Here is an 18,833-nt window from a genome sequence, read left to right on the forward strand (position 1 = left end):
CCCCCCCCCCCCCCCCCGTTTACCCAGGCTTCCAGTTTTGCGTCCCAGGTTCATTGTAATATTGACTACTACTCTCTTCCTTTCAGGTTCAATCTGCTTCGGAAGAAATTCCCTGCCACATCATTTACTGGCTCTCCAGTTCTATCTGACTCTGGGTTTGATCTGTTGAACAAACTTCTAGCATATGATCCTGAAAAGGTAACTATCAATCATTTCAAGTGAGTCTTATCCTATTATATTTACATTGCTGATTTGAATTTCATTATTTTTGTACAGAGAATATCAGCTGAAGAAGCTCTTGATCATGAGTGGTTCCGTGAAGTGCCTCTCCCAAAGTCTAAGGAGTTCATGCCTACGTTCCCTGCTCAGCATGCTCAAGACAGGTAGATAAATAATGCTTTGAGGTGTTCATGCCTGCTTATATTTACATTATGTGTGCAACTAGCCAAAATTGAAAAAACCAGTTGAACCAAGTCATTTTGGACGTTTGAGCAATATATTATTGTATGGTTTGATAAGATATGAAATATATAACATTAGCTGGTTGGTTTGGTTTTGATATATTTTGGTGGTTTGTATCAGTTAGATGTTTCAAAAAGTCGATTTTTACTATTAGTTCAGTGTTGGCCAGAAACCAGACCAAACTGACCTGGTTTGTATCAGTTAGATGTTTCAAAGTCAATTTTTACTTATAGTTTAGTGTTGGCCAGAAACCAGACCAAACTGACCTGCTTGTATCTCTTTATTCTGTTCGTGATGTTCTCTTTCTATCTTATGTTCAGGAGAATGCGAAGAATTTTAAGGAGTCCAGATCCCCTTGAAGAGCAACGTATAAAGGAATTGCGGCAGCAGGAGTTGGGAACTACTGGTCTCTTTGGTGAGAGATGAATTGTTAAGTGATGGCTGAGGCCCAGCCGTCCATTTATTATATAGAATTGCTATTTATGAAATTGGTGGGGGAGAGGAGTTGAATTGAATAAGAGGAAGATAGCACTGCTTTTCACAAGATGATTGGTGCTGGTTGCCCTGGGGCTCGTCCTGGTAGTTGGTGAATATATGTATATTGTACTTTCAGTAAGGATTGACTTTCATCTGGAAATGAATGCATGTGTAGCACTTGCATACTAGTTTTAGCATATTTCCTTTTCAGGAAAAGAAGCTTTTGCTGTAAAATGTTCTAGTAGAAAATGGAAAATTATTGAATTTGAATTGGGCTTCAATGTTGAGTTATGATTTACAGTTTTATTGCTTTATGTTTTCTAAGTATACCTTTAGGCTACGAGAAACAACTGGGTGTAGTAGAGGGAGGATGCTTGTCTTTCATCAATATAACTGATATTTGATCATGATACTGTATAATTGGAAGGTATCATTTTCAGTTGTGGTGTATGTGGAAACCTTATATATTTCATAAGTCGTCATAAACTTGAGGCATTACTCGGAGTCATTTACAGCGTCTTGTTTAATACTACCCCCTGGGTGCTCACCTTGTCCAAATAAAAGCTTTTCCCCCCAACTTTGAATTTTTGTAATCCCCGGGAAACTGCCTCTCTTGTTCCTTTCTTCTGGATACATATATATAATTCTCCATTGCATTCCATTTTCCTGAAAATTTTCTGGGATTTCGGGGTCAAGAGGAGGTCATCTAGCATATCTACTATCCACTATCCATACAGCCACAATTTCCTCTACAGAAATTTTGAAAGTCCTTATATGCTTGCCTTCATTTTTTGACCGTTAGTACAAAGGTGAAAACTAATTATCTGGAGAGACAGGCTTTTTTCGAGAGACAGAGAAGGGATGGAGACTCTATTGAGATGGCGAGAGAGAGAGAAGTCATGGAGAAGTTTTGGTGCCATTTTTTTTTATCGTCCCCACCCTTAAAAAGGCTCCAATTTTCTTAAGCCTGGTGTACTACAAAAACATTTATGAAGGCAATCGTGCACACCTCCCTTATCCTCAAGCAAGAAATAGAACCTCCTCCACCATCAAACAACAATTCTCTTAAATAGTATGATATTATGTAGTCTCTACTTTTCTATAATCTTTATGTAAATGGTTGTGTATTCCTGGTGGAGTTGTATCTGTGTTTGCTAATGCTTTGAATCATGTTTAATATGTTATACTGGCTAACTTATATTTGATCTCCTAGTGGTGTTTGTCAAGGCAGCTGCTTTCAACAAGAAAGAAAGTTCAATTAAAATAGGGAGATATGTATACGGCCAGTAGGATACTTGTCTACAATTATCGTCTAGACATTAATGGGAAAGAGCTTGCTCAAAATCATGTGAGCTGATATGTGTAGTATTCTCTTGCAGGAACCTGCAAAATGCTTGCCAAGATTGGAGCAATAGCTGTTTGTTAAGATAAGTACCTTGAGCTTTACTACAAATAAAACTATGCATTGAGTATTGGTGGTAACAAGGTGTATTCTTTATCCTTGTTATTGACTTTGGTAGACAGTTCTGTGGTAAAACTGGCTCTTTTTCCAACCAGTATATGTGTGGGGGAATTTTTTGATACCTGTTCTTTTCGTATTATCTTTATTTCTGTTGTGCTTCCCTTCATGAATTTTTTGTCTTGTATGTAAGTCTTACCCGCTAGGGATGAACCTTGCATTCCCCACAAGGAGTTGATGTGAGCAATTGGCTCTAACAATTTGCTTAGTCTCTTTGATTCTGTGGGAAAAAGATCTTTAAGCCTTTTCTTCCGAGTTCAAGTATTACGAACCATAGATCTTTGAGATGGTAATTTGTGCCTGATGTATTGAACTTTTTTTTTTTCTTCCAATCCTGATCTCGAAGTCTCACTGCAGTAACAAAGCAAGAAAGATGAGTCGAGAGGACGTAAACTGTGAACTCTAGATTTCTTAAAATAATTGCTTATCCATGTAAAATGCAGGTAATGTAAATTTAGGTGCCTTATCTAGAATTTTTTTGACATAATCTTTCTGGTTCTGGCGCATTTTAAAATAATCATTTAGATCTGTCTATTTCTGTTTTACATCCGTTTGAAGAGAATGCCAACGTTTTAAAATGAAACAAATGCAGATTTTCAATTGTGAATCATGTTACCTTGGGCAATTCTGTATTTCAGTCCTTTGATGGGTTGGAAGAAGAAAGGCAAGATTTGGAAGGAACTTCAACTGTTCTTACATTATTTTGGTAAGCAAGGATTAATTTGGCTGTGATGGAGGTTTTCTGTTAGTATTTTGATATGTCTACTCAAGTAGAAGGAAATAGATGTGTATAAACTGATTATCGCACATTATTTTAACCTCAAGGAGGTAGGCTTAGTTCAAGTTTCGTTCATTCTCCTTAGGCGCAATGAGATTTACCCGTGCTCATTCATGTTCATTGTGCTTGTTTAAGAACAACTTTGGCTAGTCTTATTTCTGAAGTGCACCTAGTGGATGGGATTATCATACGATAACTTTGCATTCACATAGTGGACAATGGACTGTCTAAGTACTTACTGGCATTTCAAGCACTGCTCAAATAGTAGCCTTTTATATGCATTACTAATTACATCGTTGTTCCTCACTGAGATTGTTGCGGATAATCACTTTTTTCTTCTGGAGGGAGATGAATTGTGAATTTTAAGATTATGTGCACAGTTGTCTGGATCTTCTTGCTGAATTTAGCTCTTCACTTCATTTACAGATGTAGTTTATTAAGTGTTTTCTTTGCTTCTGCGTGTCTTATTGCTATGTTCTTCAAGTAGGGGGTTCTCACCTCATTGGAGTCTCGCACTTGTTGGATAATGGCTTTGGATGTTTCCCTTGGTAAACATATTGTTTGGCATAAAGTAAGTACCCTCAAATATGGTGTTCTTTTCAGGAGGTTTGTGGGCTCATCGTTTTTCCAGCAAAGCAGTTAAAGGTCCTGAGAAATTTGAAATGGTAAAAACAATAGATGTTGGAAGATGTTGCAGGGCCCATGGCGTTTGCAAGAGGCTGTATCACATCCCAAATAGCAAAAGCCTCTGCATGAACGATGTTTGAATTTTCTCCCGGTCCTCATAGCATCCAATCCTAGAAGGAACCAAAATCATGAATCTTTGTAGCCCAAGCCCATCTGTCCTCTTTGGGTTTTTCCATTCGGACTTCTCCTCAAGGTTTTTAAAATACATTTGCTAGGGAGAGGTTTTCACACCCTTATAAAGAATGCTTCGTTCTCCTCTCCAACTGATGTGGAATCTTACAATCCACCCCTCTTTGGGGTCTAGCATCCTCGTTGGTACTCGTTCCCTTCTCCAATCAATGTGGGACCTCCCAATCCACCCCTTGATCCGGCGTCTTTGTTGGCACACTGCCTTATGTCCATCACCCTTAGGGGCTCAACTTCCTCGCTAGTACATTCCCTAATGTCTGGTTCTGATACCATTTGTAACGACCTAAGTCTACTGTTAGCAGATATTATTCTCTTTGGGCTTTTCCTTTTCGGCTTCTCCTCGAGGCTTTTAAAACACTTGCTAGGGAGAGGTTTCCATACGCTTATAAAGAATGCTTCTTTCTCCTCTCCAACCGATGTATGATCTCACATTTTCCCTCTCAAATATTTTTGCTGGGTCATACCTAACTCATTGGCTTTGGACTTTGAACATTTCTGGCGCTTTGGCCTACATATCTCTGTCTAGGTCTTCCCAAGGGCAGCAATGTTATTTCTGTTATGGGGTTCCTGTTGGCAGTACCCGGAAAAAGAACCTCTCAAAAATTGGTGGGGAACAGTTTTTTTTTCTTTTTTCGGTTGCTTCTTGGTTTGAAGGCCTAGCTGCTATCATCTCCTTGGTTACAGCTATAGCTCTTACACTAATTTGCAGTGGGGTGGCTCTCAAGTTAGCGTTAGAACATAGTGAAGGGAATTTTATTCAGATGTCCCTATATCATTATTATTTGCATCCATGGGCTTTTAAAAATTCAAATTTAGGCAAGCATGTCTCCAGTTACCTGTTAAGATCAGTAGCTTTCCATACGATGTTCTGACTTCTTCTTCGTTGCATATTCATTGACAGGGAAGCATGATGTTATGCCTGTCTCACACCTGATCCATCCCTCAATCATCATTTCACAGGTCAAAATCATGCCATTGGTGCTCACAACTGATCAATCATCATCGAGTCATTCCAGTGATGATGGGGATAGCGTTCTTCGTCAGCCGGCACTCTGCAAAACCCTCTGGCTGCTGCTTTAGTTGACTACCCAAGTTCAGACTTCTGATTGTTTGTTCCGACCCACGTTTTGTATGGTGCAAAGCTGTAATCTTAGAGAGAGGTCTTCTCCACTTCGATTGACTTTTTTTCAAAAAAAATAAAAAAGAAAAATACTTTTTTCAACACCAGTTTATAGTATCAAAATGTTATAATTTTACGTGAGTTTTAAATTTTGTGATGACTAGGGTTCGAGATCTACGCTTTTACCTTTGATTTTTCTCTTAATATACTCACTTTTTCGTCCTTGGTAATAATATTATACAATGATTGTCAGTTTTCCAATAAGAGATTTGAATTTGTAATTAAACATGATTTTTAGCTGTAAGTATCTTTGTTTTTTTATTCACCTTCGAGATTTGATAATTAAAGAAAAATTAGTTTTTAAAGTTTGACTAAGAATAGTGTTTATAAGCTTCATTTTTAAAAATAATAGATAAAAAATTAAATGATTATCAAACGAGAACCGTCTTTTCTTTTTAGGGAAGGAGAACTTTATTTGAACAACATTGCTTTAGCTTAGCCAAGAAGAGCAGCTGCCCGCAGAGGGAATGTGAAAATAACCCCAACAGTAAGGATATGACCACATGCAAACCAACAACAAAATAGATGCCCAAAAACAACATTGCTCAAGACAATGAACTGTTTTACAAGTAAGCAAGGCATTAGTAGGATATTTGAAGGGCTTTACAAACAAACATAACCGATTGGGCAGCTAACTCAACTTTCTGATACTTCACGTGAAAACTAAAGTCTTCCCAAGCACAAAGGTGACCAGCGTGAGTTCAATAAAAAATATAGTGTTCAGCAGAGCTCTGTTAACTGTCCACCCAAAAATGGTGATTCCCCCTGGATTCATCTGCAAATACATCACTGCACCATGGAGACTAAGTTAAAAACAGCATGAACAGCATGAAACACATAGTATTCAGGTTCCTATAGAGTTTTAAAGATCCTATTGGGCAAAATATTGATTGAGTTGATGACTATATCTGAGTTTCTTACCAAATGCTTCTCTTTTATGATAGGAGGACATATAAGAAGCTAGCTGTGTGGTTGTAGGCATTGTAACAATATCCAAAGACTCCAAATCACTTTCAGAGTAAGCACATGTCATTGAGTTCAGTCTTTTAGGAGATTCCGAGTTCCCGTCCCCGTTCGGATGTCGAGTTTGAGATACATCACCTGGACCACAAGTCACTAAAGCATGCCATCTACTTGCTACTGATGCAATTCCTTGGGCTCTGTGGGAAATCTTCGTTGCTCCATGCAAGCAAAGAATCACTCCAACCACTTGAACAATTGCAGATACCTACAAGTTGAGAAGAACAAGTAAGGAAAATCAGGCTTTAAAGGTCGAGATTCGTCTCGACATATTGCTGACAAACCAACATCAAGCCTTGGATATATATACAACCAAGTCTCCAAGTCTTGAGCTCATAAAACGATCTACATGTATCTAAGAAAGATAGTTGTAAGAAATTGATGAACTTACTGCAAAATCACCACTATTTATGAGGGTAACCATTGCACTATATCTTGTGGTCTGGAATAGAGTCATAAACTGGCTTGCAGTCACAACCAAGAAGTCTAGAAGAAGAAAGATTCTGAATCTGTGGCTTATCTTGGACAAATGATAGCGTAGGAAAATATGCTCCTCAATTAGCAACAAAACTTCAGACTCTGTCTGCAGGAGCTTTGCATAGTTATCAAAGTGGATGACTTGTAAATTACACATCAGATGAAACACAATGGCGGCGGACAGAGAGATCAAGCTCAGATAAGTCCAGGATATGGTCATAGCCAGTAAGATAGCAACCGATACACCCCACGATACACGCTCCGCATATAGTATTCGAATTACCTCTCGAGCAGCCTTCAAAATGAAACATGGCAGTGCCCAGAAGACAAGCAAACGTATTGAACCCTGTGCAGATAGATGGTCAAACCAAGTTCTTTCTAATATCACTGTTCAGATTTACATGACAAATAGATCCAAAGAAGTGAAAATGAGCAAACTTTAAATTACTATGTCAAAAGGTACTACTTTTGATCAACACCTTATGTTCATGAACTTATTTGACCGGAATGAGTGACATTTCATATCCGTAGGCATTCACAATCATAGATGAGATAATACAACTTATATCATCGAATTATGTAACGGTCTGCTTAGGCCTACCGCTAGCAGATATTGTCCTCTTTGGACTTTTCCTCTCGAGCTTCCCCCAAGATTTTTAGAATGCGTATAGGGAAAGGCTTCCACACCTTTGTAAAGGGTATTTCGTTCTCCTCCCCAATCGACGTGCGATCTCACATATTACCATGGAGATAAGAGACTAATGTTTCTATTTATCAAAAGAAGATTAAGTTTTAGAAGCTCACCCGTATCTTCTTGACATAGTCTTTGCGAAACCCAGCCAAAGAGCTGATCTGCCTATCAACACTGAGGAACCTCTTTATACCATATTTTCTGAGGTTGTGAGAAAGACAGAGCAGAGACACAGCTGCGAGACAAGCTTGGGAGGCAACTATGTCAAGCTCAAAATCCTTAATCTGGTGCTGCTTGCAGGCGGCGCAATCTGTGAGCTGCAGCATAACAACAGGCAGAACAATACCGACAAGAACAAAACCAGACCAAGACAAAACACAGCTCAAAACAGAGGATTGGTGGAAGCCCAAAAAGCCAAGCAATGTGTCGAACAGTTTGAGAGCACTGTCCAAATGGGCTTCTTCACCGTCTTCTTCTCGCCTTGTGGTTTGTGAACTCTGATTCTGATTAGAATCAAGAAGTGGAAGATGGGCTTCAGGATCGTCAATATCCACATGATCACGATGCTTAGCCATTGAAGTTGAAGATCAACACAAACTTGAAACTTCTCTTCTTTGGGTATGGGGTTTTGGTAATTGGGGATTTCCATCCAAGATGGAAGGAAGTCAATATCTTATACAAAACATCGAACTCAGTTCCCTCAAATTAAAATGTCTCGAACAAACCCATTCCAGACAAGTATAAAGAACTCAAGATTCGTACACAGTGGGCGGCAATAACTGCGAATATCTGGGGCCTCGAGTTTTAGCCGTTGGCTGGAATCAAACTGTTCTTCCCATGAAGATTTTAATAATCAGGACCGTTGAAATAAGAAGGAACAGAAATTAAATACAAATGGCGCAGTAGGAGATTCACCTTGGCTAGATTTTAGCATTTTAGCAGGAAAAAAAAAGTGCGATCCATGTCGTAAGCTTGTGATCTCTCTCCCTTTTTTTTTTTCTTTTCGTTTGCTTCACATCCCGGCAAAAGACATTTTAATTACATTTCATAATAACTTTCCAACAAATATTTCTGTATTTTAGATTTAAATTATGTTTTAGTTTCAGAAATTTTTTGTATTTTAGATTTAAATTATAGTTTCAGAAATTTTATTTATGTATAGCTTGATCAAATTTTAAATATTTTAGTTTAGCTTTTTAAAATTTAAATTATAATTTTAGCCGTGTCATTTATGAAAATAATTATCAAAGAATATTAGATTAGATTCCATTTTTTCTTATATCAAATTTTATAAAATTTATAAAATTTTATTTATTATTTATGAAAAGTTGGCTTAAAATTCTATAAAGAAAAACTATGAAACCAATATTCATAATTCACTTTTTAAAGTTGTTGATTACTATAACCTAATTAAAATTACTCAATATTAACTTTGGTCTTATATTTTAAATTAAAGTTAATGATGCACAATTATTTCTTAGATTAGCATGTTTAACATTTGATTTTATGATTGATAGGATGCTTTCTTATGAAAAGGACAAGAAATAATAATTTACCAAAAATTTTAAAAAAATAATAATAATAATCAGCTTCCCACAACTTGTGATTTATTTAATATTGTTAATTAAAATATGTGATCGCATGCTTGCAAAATAAAAAATAAAAAATATGACATCTGAAAGTCTAAATTTAAACCTTTTATATTCATAACCCTTTTTATTTAATTTCATTTAAAATTAAATTAAAATTATTATCCTCCCAATATAATATCAAACTATTAAAACAAAATTATTGAGAAAATATTAGAAAAAAGGAGATGAAGAATGGTTTATATCACTAAAAAATATAATTACTGTCACGTCCCACCTTAGATTACCCTAACGAATCTAAGATGAGCTCTCTTGACTACAAATCTTCAAGTGTCCTAAGTTTCTTTGAGCTCTGTTAGATATAAGATAAAGAATCACTACAAGTGAAACAAGTGAAGTAAGCTGACACAAGTATTTTCAATTTACTCATGTTTCCTAAGCTCCATATTGTTCGAAAAATAACTCACCAGCATGTATCAATCCTACCATTTGATCACATAGTATCACTTTTTCCCTTTCCGTGCAAGAAATCGTTCTCGAGCAGCCTGAATTTTGTTATCATGGCCATCAAGAGTTGGTGTGGTGCCTCCATCCTCTTTCTTCAGGGAGTCTTTAACGTTTCCCTCCATTGGCTCACTCGTAAGATCAGCACTGCCACCACTGTCAAGGGAAGAAAACTGCTAAGCTGGTCCATGAGCAAACTTCAATGCTTGACAAAAGATGGTATCGAGCGAACTGGCTTACCTTAATTTATTTACATTTAGATTCTTAACCTTGTTTAAAATGGGCATAACCCATTCAACCTGTACGGCACAGACATTGCGCATAAAGGGTCGTGATGTTGTAATCAGCTCATGGTACACAACATAGTCAGCAAATTTCCCATCTTCATCTGGCTTCATAACAGACGAGGGATGCACCTACAACGGAGACTTTTAGTTTAGATTAATTTCAAACAATGAAGCTGGAAATGGTCGACACTGTATTACAAAAGTACACGCCAACGTCGTACCTGAACGACTTGGGGCTTAAAACTAAGGGTTCGATAGCCATTGTGATGAATCATTCTCTCTGCAAGTTGATTGGCATAACCAACACATAAAGCCTTCCTCAAATTCCAGTACTCTGCCCGACTCTCCTTTTGGTTTCTGGATGTCCATACGTCTAATGATCCTGTGTTTTACTAGGATAATTAGGAAACTAGAGAGAATAATCTTAATTATATCTCTGGAAGAAAAGAAAAAGATAAATAAACAAAATATTAATCCAGATATCAGGCCCATTTCCGATGTCCTTAAACAGCCACCAACATCCTGGGGGGACTAAAAGAGAGTTATAATACGTTATACTAAGGCTCGGGTTTGGCTGGCTCCCTTGCATTGTAAATTGAGGTAGCACCCTAGCATTCAACATAACAATATTCAGTTCTGCCCTGTGAAAAGCTCAATAATTCCCCTCTAACCCATTTCAGCCATAAGATCTTGGCTCTTCCGTACAAGATGCTCTCTAAGTATTAGCATAAAAACAGTCCTTGGTACTATTCCCAAGGAAGATAATCTGTAGCTTGAAAAATGTTGAAAATATTATTCAACAGTTTGCTAGCTATAGAACATATAAAAACATGATCTGCAGCCTTCATGGTCGTCTTTACAGGTTTTTACCAGAGAATTTCTTTATTAAACTCCGTAAGACATTAAATTTAATATTTCAAGTAGCTAACCAGGACATCCATCACTATGATTTCTGAACTCCAAACTAGTGATTTCTATTTTCTAATCAAACGTGGAACTATAAGGCGTCACATTTCATATCATCCTTCGTGTCATCTTTCTTCAACACTAAACTGGAAGCCAATATTTTCACATTAATTTTCTAAACATGATACCAGAAATGATACCAACCTTTGGCTATTTTCTGCATTATTTGACACAGCTGTTTCCGTACGTCTTTGACAAACAGCATCCCTCTGACCTGCAATAGTAAGCTCGACAGTTAATTTCCCCCCATTAGTTATTTATTTTCATTCTGTCTTGTTTTGTTTTATTAATATGGAACACGAAAATCATTAGTAAGAGAAACCATTATAAGAAGGAAGGTAAGAACTCACGTTTCTTAATTTCCAAAAAGAAGGTAAATAATCCAAAGAAAAAGTCCTAGTTAATTGACAAATCCATGTGGGTATTCTGTTGTCCACTCACCAATCTTGGATTTGGATATGGATCAAACCCATGTGAATTCCACCCATGATTCTTAGGCTTTGATATGGAAGCACACAGGACCATTAAGGAGAGAAGCCTGCCTCTACAAATGGGCTCCCTCCCCAAGGTAGTATATGAAAAATAAAGGGTGTTAGGAGAAATTCCATCACTCGTTTTATTTTCCTTAATAAGTTAATTTGTTTTTTTTTCTTTCCTTCTGATTTTTTTGCTAAGAATTCTCATGTTTCGAGAAAACATTAGAATAGCGAAAAATAAATTTTGTTTATTCTGATTATTGTAATATTCTCACATGTCCAAAGGTAAACATTCACAGAAGGTTAGAGTGATTGGCAGTTTTACAATGTACATGACAGATCCCATAAAGGATAAAATCGTTTATTATTATTAATTTAAATTTCTAACGTGCTATGACACAGCTGAGACACATAAAGGATAAAATCCGAAATTTTAAGAGCCAAAAAAAGCCAAATTGCCCAACCCAATCCTTTTAAAGCCCAACCCCATGATAAGTTAAATGAAAACCCCTAAGATCAAAATCTAAAACATCTACGGAAAATAGGCCCAAGTCAAACGCGCATCAATATATAGCACGTACAAACCATATATTTTGGTTACTAATTTCTATCTTACAAATAATGCCTAGCATGAATATGTTTCAGAAACGGACTATTCAAACTTGCCTGTAATTCGCGGTCTTTGCACCAGTTAACATCGTAATTCTCTTGATCCCAAAGCTCAAATATCTGTAGTAATTGGATGTGGTCACCCCAGCCAGAGCCATCAGGAAGGTCCAAGGACCTGTGCTTCCTCTTCTTATCAGCATTCTTTCTACAGACAAAAGCAGGTAAATTATCATTGAGAGGATCCATGACCAGACCTACTCACTTCATTAATGTTGTGTTACCAATGATCATAAGATATGACACAAGGCTGAATATGTAAACTCACACGTCTAGTGTCAACGTGTAGGTTCTATTCTATACATTCAATGGACAAAGATGTAGGGATCAACACCTATCTAAATTTTAAGAATGATACTTCAAAAAAATTGAAAAGTTAATAGTCTCACATAATTTTATGAGAGAAAGTTGTAACAGTCCAAGCCCACCGCTAGCTATATTGTCTTATTTGGACTTTCCTTTTCGGTTTGGGATTTCCCTTTCGGGCTTCCCCTCAAGGTTTTAAAACGCGGCTGCTAGAGAGAGGTTTCCACACCCTTATAAGAAATGTTTTGTTCCCTTCTCCAACCAACGTGAGATCTCACAAAAGTTCTCAAGTAATAACAAACAACAAAGGAGTCTCCATAAACAGTGAGAGGTTCAGGTTTTAACGGTAGAAAACAGAATAATCAGAAACTGAGCCGTGTACGCTGTTCCATACAATGATAGTTATAGCTCTAGGTTGTGATGCAATGATCGTGAGATAAATTCTGAGGTTGTACAATCATTTCGTTAACGCTACAAACTAGTTTGTATAAACATAACTCACTAGATTTTTAACGAATTGAAGGACAAATTAATTTAAAATTAGGTAGAGTGAAAAAATAAAAGTATGCAGGATACATATTTTCTCCTAAATGAACTATGAAATAAAGATTACGTCAGAGAAGTTAGGGACCCCAAAGCAAATCATACCAACTGACGGTACATAGTTTATGGTAATAAGTCTGCAGACTAACAGAATTCAAATGAATTTTGTTTTAACAATATTATTAAAACCAGACTTTAATTGAGCTAGCACCTGCGACCAGGAAGCAATGTCGTCTCTGCTGATAACATTGCAGCAACAGTCAAAGCATGGGATATACAACCATACTCATTTGCCTCTATCAAGGTTCGTGAGAGTGAAGGTTCTAGTGGAAGCTCTGCACGAGAGATCATAAAACGTAGCACCAAAACTGATTAATTGTTTGTCCTACATTTAGATATGCAAATAAAGTTGATAAGACAGAAATTATTGCAGTACAACAATCATTTTTTCATTTATCCTGTTTAACATCTATCAGTTATCAAACACAAAGAACTCGTTTACCAAAAATCCAACATAAAGCATTGAAGTTTGCATGCAATCCTAACCCAACAGTAGTAGAAATAAATTCAACACGAGCACAATGTCATCAATCTTGACAAACACCCACACCTAAGATACAGAATTGTGATTCTGCTACAATCATAAGCATAAAATAAAGTACTTAGATAGTGGTAGATATTAAGAGTAGTACCAGCCATTGTTTGCCCAATTTTAGTAATAGATCCATTTTCATCAATAGCGTCAATAAGATATAGCTGCTTCAATGCATCTTCTAAAGATTCAGCTGCCATATCGAGTTAGATTTAGTCATCATATTCAGTTGAAGAAAGATTGCAGAGCTTAATATTGATACTTACAGGTAGGTGGATCAAGAAAATCAAATCTGAGAATATCAATATCTGGAAGGTCTAATGATTTCAAATAAAGAACACTGCCAGCAAGAGAAGATCGTTGTATTTCAGGAACTGTTACATCCAATAAGTCCTCTTGATAATCCATGGAAGTGTACAGCCTATAGCACTTCCCTGGACGTGTTCTTCCAGCTCTCCCAGCACGTTGATTTGCCTGCACTCTGTGCCCAAGACATAAAGGTTAAGGTGAAGAAACTAATACATGATCATGCACACGAATCCAGCAAAGACAAATTGTACAAAGTCTACCACTGGCAACCCTCATCTCAAGTTAGGGAGTACACAAAAAGGGTTTAAATCAGAGCACATTGAAGATAAGCTATAGTTCCAAAAGGAATTGTTGAGACTACACCAAGTAGCATCTATGAAACCAATTACTACTGCTAAAAAGAGAGAGGTAGAAGCGTTTTCCTCATATGGAAAAGCTCTGTTGTTTATTTTGTTCCAAAATATTCAAAAATAAAAAAATAAAATAAAAAAGTTTTAGCCAAAGGAACTTAGCTATATTCAGAAAGAATGTCTATCCTCCTAAGAGAGAGGTCAGCAAGGTTGGAACGTTGTTGGGAACAGGAGCAAACAACCAAAATCATCCAGAATGGAGTTCTCGAAGTTGAGGGCCATGGGCAGCTAAGGAAATAGATAAGATCAAGCTTCCACTTTTACATATATCAGAAGTGAGTAGAACTGCAAAGGTTTTGGGATGTATGTCTTTTCACACCCATTTGCAAGGACTCCCAGTATTTCAGTGTCCTTGACGTCTTCAGAAAGAAATTTGAAACATAAGGAATTAGACGTGTACACAATTCCAACTTCATTTATTTTGCATAGGAGTTAACCCACAATAGAGGCCTTTGGAGAAATCCAAAAGTGGCAATAAGTGAAACCTGATACTAGATTTTGATATCATTAAGATTTCTTCCAGAGTCTAGCTGAGGAAGACTTGGAGGGACTCCACACTTTGATGATCTTTAGACCTTTGCTATTGGATATTGCATTGAGATCAGGGAAAGCAGTAGAGAGGGATTCATAATTTGGTATTTTCACCACTCCCCATCGTGATCTTGACACTAGATGGCAAAACCTGCTTGCAGTGACAAGAGACTCTCTGGAGGCCTTTGAAAAAGTTAACAATTGATAGAATAAACAATTACCCAAAGAGACACCCAACTTTGCCACCAATCTTAAAATATATAAATAACTCGAAAGAAGGAATTTTAAAGGAAAATTCCAGGATGGTTAAGTATTCAACCAAATTCTAGCATCAAACAGCCATCAAAGAGTATATAAAGGCAAAAAAACAAGTACTACTATCAAGAGCAACTTTTAAGACATTCCAACAAGAGAGCTTAATAGTCAGTGAAGTAGAGTACATACTTGCTAATTTGTACAACATCGAGGGAGTACATGCCAGTTGATGGGTTGTATTGCCGTTGCTTGACATAACCAGAATCGATGACATACCTATGATCAATACATGCTTATCGGTGTGATGCAGTTTAAATATGAATTATAAAAAAAACCCGAAGAGATTTACCTAATTTACTTACACAACACCATCAACAGTCAAAGAAGTTTCAGCAATATTGGTTGCTGCAATAAATCTCCTACAATTTGGTGGTGGACGACTGAATACACGCACCTGGATGGTAAAGATAATGTGTCAGACATAAAAGTCCCATGAAAACTGAATGGCTCCAACATGTACATTTACATCATTTCTTCTGATGCTTTTCTAACTTTTAAATAAGAATCATTAAACATTACATCGAAGAAATGGTATATTCATGATGACAACTCCCTCAAAAGCCAACGTTATCCAAATGTCATAAATAGCAGAATGTCTATATCAACAAAAAATACTAACGTAAGGAGCTCCAACACAATAGACAAAAATAAAAACATCTTACAGCTCATTGAGATCTTTACTCCTCATCAAAGAATTTCTTAAATTTCTTCTTCCTTTCTAACCAAATTTCCAACAAAAAGAAAAATTGGAAATTTGTATTTTCTTCTTAAAGGGTATTCACATGACAAATTGGAAACATTCTTAGACACCTAGAAACACTGGAAGAGATACCAAATGTCCTCCACTTTATATGGCTACTGCATGAAGAGAAATATCACCGTGACCCCATGAGAAAGTTTCTTTCAAAGAAAATGCAAAAGAAGTCCAAACAAAAACTTACTCTAAATATGCGGGAAAAAAAAATGGTTCTCCTAGGAAAGAGTTCACAGTCAGAGGAAGAACTTAATTTTTTTAGAATAGTACTGCCTCATCAAACTTTTCACAAAGAACATCAACCAAGAGAGTATTTTAAGCTTTAACTTGGTCTCTATCATTCCAATTCCAAAAGGCCAAAATGTTTGACCAGGATAACTTCATGAAAAAGATACACTTAAGGCATGAGCCGCAAAACTTTAAAAATTGGATTTATTTCTCTACCGCATAAAAAGCATGATGTGATATCAAAAAGATATATCAGCAAGTAAACCCTGGGAGGAAAATAATAAGAAATCCAAGAATGAGTGGTAAATCCTATCAGAGGAGACATAGTCGCAAGTGATAAACTAAGATCGAGAAAATGAAGTCATGTGGGCTTATTAATCTTCTACTTTTCTCCCTAAAGTAAGGGTTAAGGATAGAAAATGAAGGATTATACCAATTAATAGATATTTACAATAATGCAAGAGAAAACAAAATCGTCCACGAAACTTAAAATTACGCAGTAACTGCCCAAAGCTAAGTACCAAAATGTGTGCATGTTTGGGAGGCTTTCTCCAAATTATTTTACATTTTTATTTAAGAACATTTTAAAGAAGGTTGAATCGGTAGCTTGTAAACATTCTATTGTGCACTTGAAGTCGCTATTTACAAGTTTATGATATTGGAATCAAACATATAAGAAAAAAAAAAAAACAATTCAATAGTAACTTTTAAAAAAATAACTATAGAAATATGTTTGTAGTGAAGTTTTATTTATGTATTTAGATCAATAATAAATAAAGAATTTAACCTTTCTCAACTAATTTTCTAAGTGAAAAAAAAAAAATAGTTTACTTGCCTGAAGTTCTGGTGGCAATGAACCATGAAGGGGAAGAACTACAGCATCCATGCAAGATCCTTCTTCCAGATTATAAACTTTTTCCTCCAACTTTGAGACTAACTTCTCTATATCATCCTTCAAAAAAAGAATTGTTTTAATGAAGAAACAATTAGCTGAAAATAAATGCCAGATAGAGTTAAAAGAATAGAAATTAGTTTTATTTTGCTCGATTGGAGGCATTTCTTTTAGGTTGCCTTCGTCTTTTCTTTTGTGGGCTCTCTTTTTTGTATGTCCTAGTATTCTTTCACTTTCTTTTCAATGAAAATTTGGTTACTTATCCAAAACAAAAACAAATGTACCTGCCCAGTCATGAAAATGAGAACATCCCCTTCTGGTTCTTTGGTATGTATATCTAGCAAATAGTTAATGCAAGCTCTTCAGTATTTAACTAGGAAAGTCTAAAAGTGGATGGAAAGGATTGATATATGGGAATATTAAGCCTACCGATAGCTGTTTTTAGACATGATTCGAGGTAGCTCTTTGGACGTTCATTGCTATACAATATCTCAACAGGATACAACTTTCCAGGAACTGTCAGCAAAGGGCAATCGAAAAAGAATTTCGATACTTTGTCCCCATCAAGGGTTGCTGAAGTGATAAGAACCTTCAAGTTGGAACTACGCATTCTAATTAAACGTTTCATCAGCCCCATCAATATGTCTCTGAAAAAATAATGAAAAAGCTTTGATCATTGTTTATGTACAAGTTGAGAGAAATAATGTGCTAGTGCCAAACAGAAAAAGAACATAAAACAACTCAATTGGACCAAAAGTAAGGAAATGCCAAATAACGAGGTATAAGATGGGACTGGGAACTGATATTCACAAGAGCAACTCACGTATTTAAGCTTCTCTCGTGAGCCTCATCCAATATGATCACTGAATATTGACCAAGCTCGGGATCGGAAAGACTTTCGCGAAGGAGGACTCCATCAGTGAGATATCTAAGCAGTTTACAATCCTACAGTCAGTTGCAAGAAAACTAGGAATCAAACAAAACAACAAAATACTTCACTAATTTCAACGCGCAGAAGTAAAGTTCAGTTACTTGATTCGAGTTCTTTCTGAAGTTCTGTCCTCAAAACGAATGGCATATCCAACTTCCTCCCCAAGTTGAACATCAAGCTCCTCCGCAACTCGTCTGCCAGTTTAAATAGATAATCCATTAACTATTTTATCACTTTTATTCAAGATTTCCATACATGTGACAACCTCGGTTACTTCCTACGAATATCTTTTCACGAAATACAATTAGTTAGATCGTTCCCAGAACACTCAATACCGGATTCCGAGTTCCATAACAAAAGGCGACACTGTTTTGCAAGAAAGTAAACCGGTTAGGAGTTTACCGAGCAACAGAGACGGCGGCAACTCGGCGAGGCTGAGTGACGCCGATAATACCGGACTTCGTGTATCCTCTCCGGTGGAGCATTTGAGAGAGCTGAGTGCTCTTCCCTGAGCCTGTCTCTCCAATTATGACTACCACTTGATTCTTCTCCACTGTTTCGATGATTTTCTCCTCGAATTGGAGAATTGGGAGCTGCGCCATAGATGAGTCTACTCCGGTACTCTCCTCAACTTCGTATGAACTTGTAAAATCGCAAGAGCGGCACCAAATTGCAGATTTGAGTTTCAGCTACCTGGATTCTTCTATCACACTGTTGAGCTAATTCCTACTAATTTTTCTTAATTTTGGGTGGCAAATTGAATATTTGACCAATTGGTGAAGGGAAGCATTGCCCGCCATTTAATTTTATTTTCATTAAAATTTGCACAAACCATATTTACGGAATTTGTTACGTCATAGGTTGAAGTACAAGATATAAATGAAATTAAAGGAAAAAATAATATATGAGATATAGATATTTTTAAACTAAAAAAAAATTAAAATACTATTAATTAAATTTAAAAAAAATCAAATAAACAAAACATTAATTGTTTTTATCCAAAATTAATGAGTAAAAAGTGTATATATATATATATATATTTTTTTTTTTTCTC

The 18,833-nt window shown here is 36.4% G+C and overlaps 3 protein-coding genes across 9 annotated transcripts in view; 1 reads left to right on the top strand and 2 right to left on the bottom strand.

The window, feature by feature from the left end:
- LOC111462857 (cyclin-dependent kinase G-2-like) overlaps positions 1-5,300 on the top strand; it is an 8,989-nt gene extending 3,689 nt beyond the window's left edge. Inside the window, exons 4-10 of one of the 6 annotated variants that reach the window (XM_023106635.1) lie at positions 87-198; positions 277-383; positions 783-877; positions 2,319-2,747; positions 2,816-2,901; positions 3,051-3,164; positions 5,014-5,300. In XM_023106635.1, the coding sequence (XP_022962403.1) occupies positions 87-198; positions 277-383; positions 783-877; positions 2,319-2,365 (361 nt within the window). In that variant the 3' untranslated portion in view covers positions 2,366-2,747; positions 2,816-2,901; positions 3,051-3,164; positions 5,014-5,300. Of the gene's footprint in view, positions 1-86; positions 199-276; positions 384-782; positions 878-2,318; positions 2,902-3,050; positions 3,165-3,839; positions 3,893-5,013 lie in introns of those variants that run through there. The other 5 variants (XM_023106636.1, XM_023106640.1, XM_023106637.1 and 2 more) reach the window with 5 other exon arrangements.
- Positions 5,301-5,817: 517 nt separating this feature from the next.
- On the bottom strand, positions 5,818-8,463 carry LOC111462859. The gene is made up of 4 exons (XM_023106643.1): positions 7,594-8,463; positions 6,704-7,135; positions 6,214-6,520; positions 5,818-6,081 (listed from the first exon to the last, which is right to left on the bottom strand). Exons 1-4 carry the CDS (start codon positions 8,053-8,055, stop codon positions 5,945-5,947), a joined length of 1,338 nt encoding a protein of 445 aa, XP_022962411.1. The 5' UTR covers positions 8,056-8,463; the 3' UTR covers positions 5,818-5,944.
- Positions 8,464-9,294: 831 nt separating this feature from the next.
- Positions 9,295-18,543, bottom strand: LOC111462858 (probable pre-mRNA-splicing factor ATP-dependent RNA helicase DEAH4). Of its 2 annotated transcripts, XM_023106641.1 has the most exons (16): positions 18,182-18,543; positions 17,881-17,973; positions 17,672-17,776; positions 17,278-17,495; positions 17,133-17,185; positions 16,792-16,908; positions 15,277-15,368; positions 15,104-15,190; positions 13,676-13,890; positions 13,510-13,602; positions 13,029-13,152; positions 11,969-12,116; positions 10,971-11,040; positions 10,082-10,242; positions 9,814-9,989; positions 9,295-9,729 (listed from the first exon to the last, which is right to left on the bottom strand). In XM_023106641.1, the coding sequence occupies exons 1-16, from the start codon at positions 18,379-18,381 to the stop codon at positions 9,573-9,575; spliced, it is 2,109 nt and encodes a 702-aa protein (XP_022962409.1). In that variant the 5' UTR covers positions 18,382-18,543; the 3' UTR covers positions 9,295-9,572. The 2 variants fall into 2 exon arrangements, with proteins under 2 accessions (XP_022962409.1, XP_022962410.1); XM_023106642.1 differs by lacking the exon at positions 18,182-18,543 and having other exon boundaries at positions 17,672-17,793; positions 17,881-17,972.
- Positions 18,544-18,833: the final 290 nt, after the last annotated feature.

The sequence above is a fragment of the Cucurbita moschata genome, unplaced genomic scaffold, assembly GCF_002738365.1.
Source record: "Cucurbita moschata cultivar Rifu unplaced genomic scaffold, Cmos_1.0 Cmo_Scf00027, whole genome shotgun sequence".
Lineage (NCBI taxonomy): Eukaryota > Viridiplantae > Streptophyta > Magnoliopsida > Cucurbitales > Cucurbitaceae > Cucurbita > Cucurbita moschata.